Raw genomic sequence first — 12082 nt, 5'->3', positions numbered from 1 at the left:
ATCCAGGAGAGTTTATATGATCACAAAGACTAGTACAGAGCCAGGTATTTCTCTGTTTTCAGTTCAAATAGGTTCATTAAGGCCTACAGGCTCACAGTTGCCTCTCTTCCCCAGTAAAATACAAACAAAGACTTGGGAAATCAACACTGACCTATCTACAGACACTAACAGTTGGCTTGGTGAAGAACAACCTTTGGGAAACATCAATATCCTCCACGGCAGTGATGAATCTCCTGGAGTGTTGATAGATATAATTTATTTTGGCTTCAAAAGCTTTTGAATTGGGCTTCCCTGCTGGCGCAGTGGTTGAGAGTCCGCCTGCCGATGCAGGGGACGTGGGTTCGTGCCCCGGTCTGGGAAGATCCCACATGCCGCGGAGTGGCTGGGCCCATGAGCCATGGCCGCTGAGCCTGCACGTCCGGAGCCTGTGCTCCACAACGGGAGAGGCCACAGCAGTGAGAGGCCCGCGTACCGCAAAAAAAAAAAAAGTTTTTGAAGATGTCCTCAATAACATATTTGAAATAAACCAGGCACACAGAACTGCTGTGGTAATAGTACAAGTAGTGGTCTCCACACGGAAGCTCCAGAGAAAGGATGCGAATTGAAGCTGGAATAAAGCTCAGGAGCCTCTTGTCAATCCTTGTGGCCTCACTCAGAGCTGCATCAGCCTGGAGAAAGTGGCAACTTTTTTCTAACTGGTCCACTTGAGTGGATACTTTTTTGCAACTTGTCAGCTCCAAAGTGTTATCGGTTTCAGATGTATACTAAATTTCATAAGGGCTGATAATGGCCCTAGGACACAAAATTACTTTGGCACTTAGCACATACAGGAAGATCAGAAGCTAGAAACCTAATAATTGAGTAATGGTTCTCCTGGAGCAGTTAATTGGGAGGAGAGAGGGGAAGAAAAAGGAGAACATATTAGGTGAGATTGTCAAGGAATGTTATTGTTTTATGCAAACATTTCAGTATTTATGTATAATCACTGGGACAGATCTATAAGGTCTGAAGCTTATACAACTTTGGAGTTCCCTTTTTAAGAAAAAGAATATAAAATTATGAATGCACAATTGCTAGAGCCCTCACAGGAACTTGGGAAGGGCCAGTGAAAGTCAAGTACTCAAAGTTTAAACTTTAGTAGTTTCATGGTAAATCTGCCCTGATTAGCACAATGCGTCCTGTTCTTTAAAGTAGATGCCAAAGAAAACTAGGTATGTAATTCACACCATTAGGTTTGTTCACATTTTGGGAACTTCTTCTACTGTGAACAAATTAAGGACCCAAACCACCTTTTTGTTACTAGTGCCTAAGACACAAAGAAAGGAAGGCAGAAAAGAAGGAGGGAAGTTGGGAGAGAGATAGTTTATAAAGAGACAGGTTTTTTTTTTTTTTAATTTCATTATCAGCTCTATCAGCTCCCTCCAACTTTTCCCTTTTTAAACCAAAGTTATTAACAAAGCTGATGGCCTACTTTACTGTTTAGATTTACTTCTAAATGACTGACCTGTTTCTTAAAATAAAATAACCTAATAAAGAGCAATAATTTCCCACTATAAGAGATACTATTTGAAAGGTACATTGTCATAAATTAGGTGTGTCAAGTTCCAGTGTACTTGTAAAAGTACCAGTCTCTTGGATATGGAGAAAGAGGGGTTCTCATACACTTTTAAATTGGTAAAATCTCTCTGCATATGAATTGAGTTATGCATACATTTTAAATAAGCCTAACTTTGGACACAGCACTTCTAGGAATACACAGTGCAGAAAGATTCAGGCAAATTCTCCAACCAGCCTCCACAGTCACACCTCCCACAAAATCTCTTTATCCCATCAAATATGAAATGGTGGTCATGTATGATATAATCCTGTTTCATCTAGTGTCAATGCAGATTAATGGCTTTTTAAACATCATTGCCTCCAGGTAAACAACTATAGGCCTCATTGACTCAGCTCATTTTATTCAATCAAAATTTGGGGGGAAGAGAAAATACACATAAAAACAAAGACAAAAGAAAACCTGGCAGAAATACCCCCATATCTCTCAAATCTGTCTTCCTTTCCAACATGCTAATAATAGAAACATTTAACACTGATCCAACATGTGCTGTGCCAGACACCATATATTGGGACATGTGAGAGCCCGCTCCACTCTCCCACAACCCTTTGAGCAAGGGGTATCATTTTCATCACCCCCATTTTACAAGTGAAGAAAGGGAAAGACCTAGAGGTGTTAAATAACTTGGCCAAGATCACACAGCTAGAAGAGGAGAGGTTGAGGTTCAAATGCAGTCTGGCTTTGGAGTCTGCTTTTCTTAGTTCCCCGACCAGGAATCGAACCCGTGCCCCCTGCACTGGGAGCAGAGAGTCTTAACCACTGGACCGCCAGGGAAGTCCCTGGAGTCTGTTTTCTTAACCACAACTCTACATCACCACCCACTCACAAGTTTTCACAGGCCTAAAAATGCCTCAGTGGCCTCCTAACTCATCTTCCAGTGTCTGTGCTGATTCATCTCCACTTTTCTCCTCACTGCAGTTGAGAGACCTTTAAAGTACTCTCATCAGAGTTCACTCACCCCCATCCCATCCCCACTGCCACCTTGAACTTTTCAATAGCTTTCCATTGCTCTTAGCCTACAGATCAAAAGGCCAAACTATCCAGACTCAATTTACACTGTCCTCCTCCCCCTCAGAACAGAGCAGGGCTGATCCCTCCCCACCTTCCTCTATTCAGTTAGGTAGCTCACCTGGTCCTTCAGATCTGCTACTTTCTTGACTTCCTCCATGAAGTCTAAACCCCTGTTGCAGGCTGCCAAATGTAGGAAATTTCCTCCTTTTCAAGGGTCATAATTGAATAGTTTACATTTGTTTGGATAATACATATGTATATATAAGATAAAAAGATATTTGGATTTTTACTTCATTCCATAATTCAGTAGTACTAATTATGCTCAAATATTTTAAATTGTACTAATCCTCTTTATACTGAATATATAGGACATTATTTAACCCATTTTTTTTTTTTTGAATGGTTGGTGCAATTCTTTTTTTTTGTCTTTGTTTTTATTTTTTGGCCATGCCGTGCAGCTTGTGAGATCATTATTTCCCTGACCGGGTATCGAACCAGGGAACACGGCAGTGAAAGCCTGCGTCTTAATCACTGGACCACTGGGGAATTCCAGGTGCAATTCTTTTAGAATTGTGTTTCTCCAAATAGCGGTTGGCCTAAGAATTTCTAAATTATAATCTCAACACACACTCCCATCTATTAACGTACAAATCACGGATTATATCTTGCCCAGGATTAGGTGTCTCTTAATTTAGAACTCTGTAATGTTACCTTCAATTACACTGCGAAAAGGAAGATGATTCAATGAAATACCTGAATCAACCAAACCTAAACTTGATTTCTGGTTCTTTCACTTACTGTGCCAAGCAAGTTACCAACACAATCTTATACACACTTTTGTCATCTATGAAATGGAGAACAATAAAATAATGGCTGTGTGGGACTTCCCTGGTGGTCCAGTGGTTAAGACTCCATGCTGCCACTGCAGGGGGCATGGGTTTGATCCCTGGTTGGGGAACTAAGATCTCGCAAGCCGTGTGGCATGGCCAAGAAAAAAATTTAATAATGATAATAATAATAATAATAGCTGTGAACCTTTAAAACCAGAATTAGTACAAAACAAATACTCAATGGACTTTAAAAAAAATTTTTATTTTAATTTTGGCTGCGTTGGGTCTTCATTGCTGTGCATGGGCTTTCTCTAGTTGCAGTGAGAAGGAGCTAGGCTTCGTTGCGGTGCGCAGGCTTCTCATTGTGGTGGCTTCGCTTGTGGAGCTAGGGCTCTAGGCACGCAGGCTTCAGTAGTTGTGGTGCACGGTCTCAGTAGTTGTGGTGCACAGACTTAGTTGTTCCACAGCATGTGGCGTCTTCCCAAACTAGGGCTCAAACCCGTGTCCGCTACATTGGCAGGTAGATTCTCAACCACTGGGCCACCAGGGAAGTCCCTCAATGGACTTTTTTTTTTTTTAAGATATTGGGGGTAGGAGTTTATTAATTAATTAATTAATTAATTTTGGCTGTGTTGGGTTTTCATTTCTGTGCGAGGGCTTTCTCTAGTTGTGGCAAGTGGGGGCCACTCTTCATCACGGTGCGTGGGCCTCTCACTATCGCGGCCTCTCTTGTTGTTGAGCACAGGCTCCAGACACACAGGCTCAGTAGTTGTAGCTCATGGGCCTAGTTGCTCCGTGGCATGTGGGATCCTCACCAGGGCTCGAACCCATGTCCCCTGCATTAGCAGGCAGGTACTCAACCACTGTGCCGCCAGGGAAGCCCCCTCAATGGACTTTTAAAACTATTATTGTTAGTTGTTGGCAGATGGGAAGGTTCTAGTTATTATTAGTACTGATGGAAAACTGAAGTTTTAATAAGTTGAGTAACTTGCTTAAGAAATGAAACGTATATGGTACAAGAAAACAGTTTTGCTTTCTTCAAGCCACTGGTTTGGCCCAGAATTCTGTTGTTTCCACAAGTTTTATCATTAAATCCTGTCACACATCCCCTTCAGAAGTCTCTAGCAACTTTTCTTTTTCCCTTGGAATTTTTCTGAAGGAATTTTCAACTTCCCAATGTCTCCGGAACCACACCCTGCGTAATAACGTTAAAAAAAACTCACAGGAAAGGGCCCGGAATGTTATTATGTATTCATTCATACAATAGTCACTCATGAATAAGAAAGTGTGCAAGCTTAGCTTTCACGGGTTGTGGGGGAAGGAACAGAGGGGAGGAGAAAAGGAAAAGTGCTTACCGGCGCCGGAAGAAGGAGGAGCCTTTAAAAGAGCAACCTTGGGCCAGGGGCCATTTCAGAAGTAAGGAGAGTATCATCAAGCTTGAGATTTCTGATCATGGAGAGTGCAAAGAACAAGGAGGTAAGTACAATCTGCACGGGTTTGCTTTTGTCTGTCTTTGTCAATCTTCGTGTTTCTCTTTCTCTTGGGCACACTTACTCCCTCTTTTGAGGAGAAAAGAAGGTCCCTTAGAATTTCCTTCCCTTCACTTGTTGAAAAAAAAAATCAAGTTCCTGGATATAATTGCTCCCCGGTATACTGAACCAGATCCTTTAATTTTGCTTCTACAGACACAGGTTCGAGACCAAAATTGCTGCGTCTGGATTCATCTTTTCTTAGGGTTGTTAGGGCCAAGGAACAATGGGAAACCAGACGTATTGAGGAACACTGAGGACAGCAACTAAAGTCAGACAGGCTGTGGGGCTTTGTTGAGAAAAATTGAATCCCTCTGCCGGTGCAGCGTGACCGCTCTCCGGGTCTCTTTCCTAGAGCTAGGTCATTTTTTGCCCTCCCAATTTTAACTAAGACTTTTGGGAGGCCCCAAAGTGAGTGAGGTACAAAGTGCACTTTGTGTAAGTGTTATGCCAATGTGAGATTTGAATATGAATGTAAACCTGCTATAGAGATGTAAAAATGTAATTCGTACTCCCTTCTTGGAGGTGATAGGAATTAGATTTGGAAGCAAATCTGGGATTTAGTATTGACTTGGGGTTTAATTTCTATCGCAAGTGTCTACCTGTGTGCCCTTAGTTATGTAACCTCTGAGCCTCAGCTTCTGCATCTGAAAAACAAAATAATAGATTGTTGCTGGATTGATGTGGGGATTAAAAGAAGGAAAATAAGGAGTCTGTGGTGCGGAACAATGCCTGATGGAAACTATAGCCTCAAAAAATGTTGTTTCTTTGTATCAAACAGCTTTATTCTCACTGTTCTCTTGTTTCTTTTGAATTAACCAATATTTATTGAGTGCCTACAACCAGAGGGAAAGGAATTCTACCCTTGGGGAGTTTATAATCAAATGGAGTAACAGTCATGGATCAAATCACACAAGCAAATGTAAAACTGCAACTGACAAGTGGTAGGAATGTGGCAATGGTGCAGTAGATTTGTACTGGTCTATAAAGTGGAGAAAAGGTTACCAGCTGAACTAACACTTGAAGTGAGATTCTGAAAGCGGATTAAGGGTTTAAGAACATGAATATAAGGGAAGGTTGTGTGTGTGGAGCTGAGTGATATCCTTTCAGGCAAAGTAACTAGGTTGGAAAGGAAAGTAGTTTTGTGGCAGTACCTTGGGGCAATAGTATGGGAAAGGTTTATCTGGAAGAGGTAAATGGGAGGGAGGGGGGGATGGGGAAAGAGGGGAAAAAAAACCTTCCAGGTGAGGGATAATGGATATTGTGGGTGATGTAAGGGCTTTCTCCAAAGCAGAGGCTAGTTTCTTCTATGAATTTTGTTTATATATATATATATTTTTTTTTTTTTTTTGTCTTTTCTCGTACATTTTTGGACCTTGCCGCCGAGGCTTGTGGGATCTTAATTCCCCAACCAGGGACTGAACCCTGGCCCTTGCAGTGAAAGTGCTGAGTCCTAACCACTGGACAACCAGGGAATTCCCCTTTTCTCATACTTTCAGATTGGCCTTCCACTTCTCTATCACTGCTTCCCTTTCTTATAAGTAAACCTGAGTATTAAGATGATACCCAGAAGAGAACTCATGTTGCCAGTGAAGTTCAATGATTATCTTGGTACCTTGGATGTGAGGTGTCATAAGTCAGGTAGTGTATATGGTGGGTTGGACGCCCAGAGGAGTGACTTTCTGGTTCCTCTATCCCCAGTGCAACTCCACAAAGAAGACAGAGGAAGAATATATGAGCTGCAAATTCAAACGTACATCAGTAGATGCCGAAGAGGGACAGGGGGCTTCTGGTAAACCAGATATACTAGAAAACTCGGCAAAGAGGACCAAAAGTAAAAGATCTATAAAAAATAACAGAGGTAAGAGATCTATAGTTCCTCAAATCCTATTTCCCTGGGTCCGAGAAGACAGGGATTTTTCTGAAAAAGTAGGGAAGAAATTTCAGTCCTGTATTCTGCAAATCCTACACTTCCTTCGAAGCCTAGTTTAAATCTCACCTCCTGGTCGTGATCATTATTTTGCCTACTCTAGATTCTGGGAGTTAAGGATCTTCATGTGCAATGATCTGGGGACAGAGACCTATAAATTCAAAATCCCATCCTTGAAACTCTACTTCCTGTCTTAAAAATATGAGGAAAGTAGCTACCCTGCTGAGTTGGATTGAGGTCAGGGTGGAGGGTCAGTTGTAATTTACACAGAATAATTAGGTAAACAGCCTACACTTCATCTGACTGAATGGGCGCTCAGTCAAACCTAGTGACTATTAACGTCAGTCTTTCCTGAATGGTGAGAGCGTGTGAGGTGCAGCAGGAGACCAGAGTGCTGCCCTAGTGGGGTGGGCTGCCAGAATTATGGGTATTAGTCATTGTGTAGCATTTCTGGGTGGCTTATTTTGTTTTTTGCGGTGAGAGGGCAAGGCATGGCCTAGTAGTTATGACCTCAGGTCTAAAACTTCTATCATTCCCTGCATCGGAAGTGCAATCTCTAGGTCAACCTCCTCAGGGTCTGTGGTTTAGAGCCCTCACAAAAGAGCAAGTGTGCATGAGTAGTGGGGAGTTTTAGGAAGTACAAATACTGAGGGATTCAGAAATATTGTCAGTTTTAGTTTTGAGGTTCTATCCCTTGAAGGTTACGTGGTCTTTGGCAAGTCATTTAATTTTACAGTGGGGATTAGACTATAAGGACTAAAAGTGATTGTACTTTTGACATTTTAAAAGGCTACACAAAAGTTAATTATTGCTAATTTTATCTCATTCTCCTTCAGCTTGTTGTCCACGAAAAATGCCACAATGTTGTGACAGTGTGAAACCTCAGAAGAAGACGATGCCAATTCCTCCTTTACCTTCTATACTGCCGCCTGTCAATCTGATTCATAGGGATGTTGTGCGCGCTTGGTGCCAGCAGTTAAAACTAAGCACCAAAGGCCCGGTGAGTGTCCAGGGTAGGAGTTGATGCTCTTGGGAGGAAGACTACGAGCCTCAGTTTGATTATTAACTCATTTTTCTCTTGTCTTAGAAACTAGACGGATATAAACGACTCTGTGAACATGCCTACCCTCATCAAAAAGTGAGTAATTTGTAGGGAATTTGGCCAAGTCGAAGGTTTAGTTATTCTCATCCTAATCACCTATTTTAGCGTTAAAAGGTGAGTAGAGGACTTCCCTGGTGGCGCAGTGGTTGAGAGTCCGCCTGCCGATGCAGGGGACACGGGTTTGTGCCCCGGTCCGGGAAGATCCCACATGCCGCGGAGCGTCTGGGCCCGTGAGCCATGGCCGCTGAGCCTGCGCGTCCGGAGCCTGTGCTCCGCAACAGGAGAGGCCACAACGGTGAGAGGCCCGCGTACCGCAAAAAAAAAAAAAAAAAAAAAGGTGAGTAGAAGAATTGTCTTTAATCTTTTAAACCCTCTATGTAGAACATTCCTGCCACAGCCGAGGAGGCCAGGATCCTATCACTAGCGAGAAGAAAATCAAAGATGGACGAGGGGGAACTACCTCTGGAATGTTCTGATGAAAAGATGTCTTCTGAAGTGGCTGCTCCTCCTGAGGAGGGAGCTCCTGCCCTTGAAGAAGTTCCTGCCCTTGAAGGAGATCCTACTCTTCAGGAAGTTGTATCGACTTCTGCCTCTGACCCAGGAACTGTGTTTGCCTCTTGGAGCAGAATGACGGCCAGGGCCATGAAGATGGAGTCGGTGCAATCACAGGAGACCTGTGGTAAGCTCACTAGTAAGAACTGCTTCTGGTTCAGGTGGGAAAATAAGTTTAATTGATATTAACCGCTGATTAACTTCAGGGTGTTATCAAAATCATCTGAAGACCTGGTGATTCCTGGGCCCCACCCACACATTTTCCTGGTTCAGGTCTGGGTAGGCCCTAGGAATTTACATTTCTAACAATCTCCCAGGCACGGCTAATCTGGCTACCACATTTTGAGAACCAGTGATCTAAATTAATGAGGTCATCAGAAGGGGATAGAAATCTGGCTTCATTTCTTTTCGCCTCCTTTAAAGAACTAAAAGTAAAAGCAGTCTCTAAAATCAACTGCCTGAGCTAAAGCCTTGGATCTTCTAGCATCTGTCAAGTAAGTGGCATTAACTGTTATTTAATCTAGTTCTCAGTTTATTCGTGGTGATGTAGGTTAATAATAATACCTACCTCATGATGTTATCGTGAGAGTTACAGGAGATAAAATTAAGGCCATGAACTGGTTAGCACATTACAATGTCTGTTGAGACCCCTGTCCCCCTATAACTGGTAACCTCCCCCTCCCCTTGGGAGCAAAGCCTGGGGGCAGGCCCTGTCCACTGTCTGTTGCACATAGTGGGGTGTTGCTCCAGGATCTTTCTTCAGACATGTAAGATCCCCCATCCATTAAACCATTGATATTGCTAAAAAAAAAAAAGAGTTGAGACCTCTGAACTTGTTTTATGAGGGCCTTCCCAGACCACTCTGGTTTAGCCTTTCTATTGCAGGAAACCAGAACGTCACCCCAAAATATGCCTCTTTGCCATAAATATCTTGAGCTGAAGGCAATCAAAAAGCAGCAACCCCAAAAAAGCTCTCCTTTTTTGCCCTAAGGCAGGATTATCTATTCTCCTTTTGCTGGAGACAGACTTATCCACTGAGAGTGGGCACCAGAGCAACCAGCAAAGAAACCTCATCCATTAGTTTCCTCCCATATATTTACCTTCCCACCGTTTGCCACCCTTGGGAGCCTGCTTCCCTTTGTCCTGTCATTTCTTTGCAAATGTATTGTTCTTTGTCAAAGATGTTACATAAGATGGAATTCTAAGCTGCCATTTTGAGCTAGTGTTTGCATTTTTCCTGCACTATGTGCGCTGCATGAATTCATCAACTGTTTTTCCCTTGTTAGTCTTTTTGTTAGAGTCCCAGGTGAAAACCTAAGATGGGCAGAGGAAAAGCTTTGCCACCCTCCCAGCCACACTGTCATCTACCCACTTGCCTCTACACATCCAGATGTATTTTTTGTTTCTTTTAAAATATTTAACAGGAACTGTTTTTGCATTATTTTCTAAAGGGGAACAGGGTAGAGTAAGTTAGGTTTCAGGGTTCATATCTGGGAGCTGGCACTTGAGGAAGACAGTAGCATCAAAGGCCATGATGCAAACTCGAAGTTTAGACTTTGGTCTTGCTATGCTCGTACTGAACCTCTCTTTCCTTCCCCAGGGGTCTGGTGGTGTGTGGTTCACGGGAGAGGTCTCCCTGCTAACACAGAGGGCTGGGTTCATTTACAATTTCATGCCGGACAGGCTTGGGTGCCTGAAAAACGAAGGAGGGTGTCTGCGCTCTTCTTGCCTCCTGCGGGCAATCATCCTCCCCCACACCTGGAGGACAACATGCTGTGCCCTGAGTGTGTGCACAGGTAAACACATGGTACCCTTCTACACACTAAAAGTGGGCATCTGGGTTTTAGTTGGGGGAAAAAGGAGATACATATTCATCTTAATTAGCCCTGTATTTCAAGCACAAGTTGTCAATAAAGATTTTCACAAAACGTTTTACTTGAGTAAGTGTCTTCCTAGGAGAAAGGGCATTTTTATGTCAAGGCATAATGCTTCTACCTGGAGACCCATAATTTTGGAGCAGTAACCAATTGTATAATTATTATGTTCCCAGTATACGCACTACACAGAAATAATGACTAGCAAAAAAACCCTTCTTTTAGGTGGCCTACAGTCTAAGGGGGATGACTGGTACGTAAACGACTGTATCACCATGTGATGACTGGTATCAAAGAAGAGGTTTCTTAATTTAAGGGAAGAATTTTCTAGATGGAAAGGAGGAAGTAAGAAAAACCTGGCTTCTAGATAGTTTTTTGGTAATTACTTGAACATTGATAAGGAGAAGAGTAAATAAAGAATATAGATAATTTGGGGGTGGTTGAATAAGGGGAGGAGAGAAATAGAGGCTACAACTGGAGGTATTTTCTGAAAGATACGAATGGAGAAGGGGAGCAGTAGGATGCTTGGAGGGGATTGCCATGTGTTTTCTGTTAAATTGGGCCACGTGTGTTCCCGGGCTTAGCTTGGAAGAGGGGCCTGCAGAGGAGGAGGATGGAGAGAAGCCCATCCCTCTGAATAGAGGGGCTTGGAGCAGCCCAGACTTGGCTCCCAGGGATCCATTTCCTCACCCTGTAATTGTCCAGGAATCATCCTGGGCTTCGTCCCGTGCTCTCTGTTGGCCTGTTGGGGACCCACTTTTGGCGTCATGATGACTGAACACCAGGGATCTAGGGCAGCTGGCAGAGGATAGAAGCCTCAAGTGGGGCGGGGTGGGGGGAGCTCAAGCTGCGGGATCTTAGTTCCCTGACCAGGGATTGAACCTGGGGCTATGGTAGTGAAAGAACTGAGTCCTAACCACTGGACCACCAGGGAAGTCCCAAGGGCAATTTTGTTGGCATTCCAGGAGTGGGTTTCTTGGTTATTTTCAAGAATGCAATTTGATATTTCGTCTTGATTCTAAAACATTTCATTTGCTTTTTAGGAATAAAGTATTAATGAAAAGCCTGCAGTGAGATCACAATACCAGTAAAAAGGGTACAGCTATGATTATAATTAATGATAGAGAAGTGACTACAAATCAACTCCATGGCTATGATTATAATTAATGATAGAGAAGTGACTACAAATCAACTCCACGGTGCTATTTGACAGCTGAACTCTGGGCCACTCTGCACTCTCCATGCTTCCTGCTTACAGGGTTGCATGAAGAAAAGCCTGTGAACTGCCAAAAGTGGAAGTGGCTATCTCTCCAAAGACTCCCAGCCCTAAGGGAGCAGACGAGAAAGGAGATGGGGACATTTTAAAAATGCTAACTCGATGAATGGAATTAATTTACTTGAAAGTGCCTCAAGTGAATTTCTACATTGGGAAAAATGGGGCTTATAGGCAAAAGTTCAAATTTGGTTATGTACACCTTAACCAAGTATTCAAACTTATCATCACCAGGAATGGTAAGAGTAGCAATGTGTTTCCTGATGTGATACAATATATCACTGATAATATTCTTGCCCCAAAGAATCTATTCACAAGGAAGCAGTCAGCCCTGATTATGCCTCTTGTCTCCTCATAATTAAGTGA

General features: G+C 42.9%; 1 protein-coding gene across 1 annotated transcript; it reads left to right on the top strand.

Moving 5' to 3' along the window:
• Positions 1-4908: 4908 nt before the first annotated feature.
• On the top strand, positions 4909-11584 carry DPPA4 (developmental pluripotency associated 4). The gene is made up of 7 exons (XM_060009875.1): positions 4909-4932; positions 6687-6846; positions 7752-7915; positions 8003-8053; positions 8399-8696; positions 10170-10365; positions 11487-11584. Exons 1-7 carry the CDS (start codon positions 4909-4911, stop codon positions 11515-11517), a joined length of 924 nt encoding a protein of 307 aa, XP_059865858.1. The 3' UTR covers positions 11518-11584.
• Positions 11585-12082: the final 498 nt, after the last annotated feature.

The sequence above is a fragment of the Delphinus delphis genome, chromosome 4, assembly GCF_949987515.2.
Source record: "Delphinus delphis chromosome 4, mDelDel1.2, whole genome shotgun sequence".
Lineage (NCBI taxonomy): Eukaryota > Metazoa > Chordata > Mammalia > Artiodactyla > Delphinidae > Delphinus > Delphinus delphis.
This window is presented reverse-complemented; position numbering and strand designations above follow the sequence as displayed.

Bases quoted from the DNA above. Each gene is read 5' to 3' on its own strand.
- DPPA4 (XM_060009875.1), top strand. From the start codon at position 4,909: ATGGAGAGTGCAAAGAACAAGGAG. The intron at 7,916-8,002 runs GTGAGTGTCCAG...CTCTTGTCTTAG, and splicing joins AACTAAGCACCAAAGGCCCG to AAACTAGACGGATATAAACG. The intron at 8,697-10,169 runs GTAAGCTCACTA...TTCCTTCCCCAG, and splicing joins GCAATCACAGGAGACCTGTG to GGGTCTGGTGGTGTGTGGTT.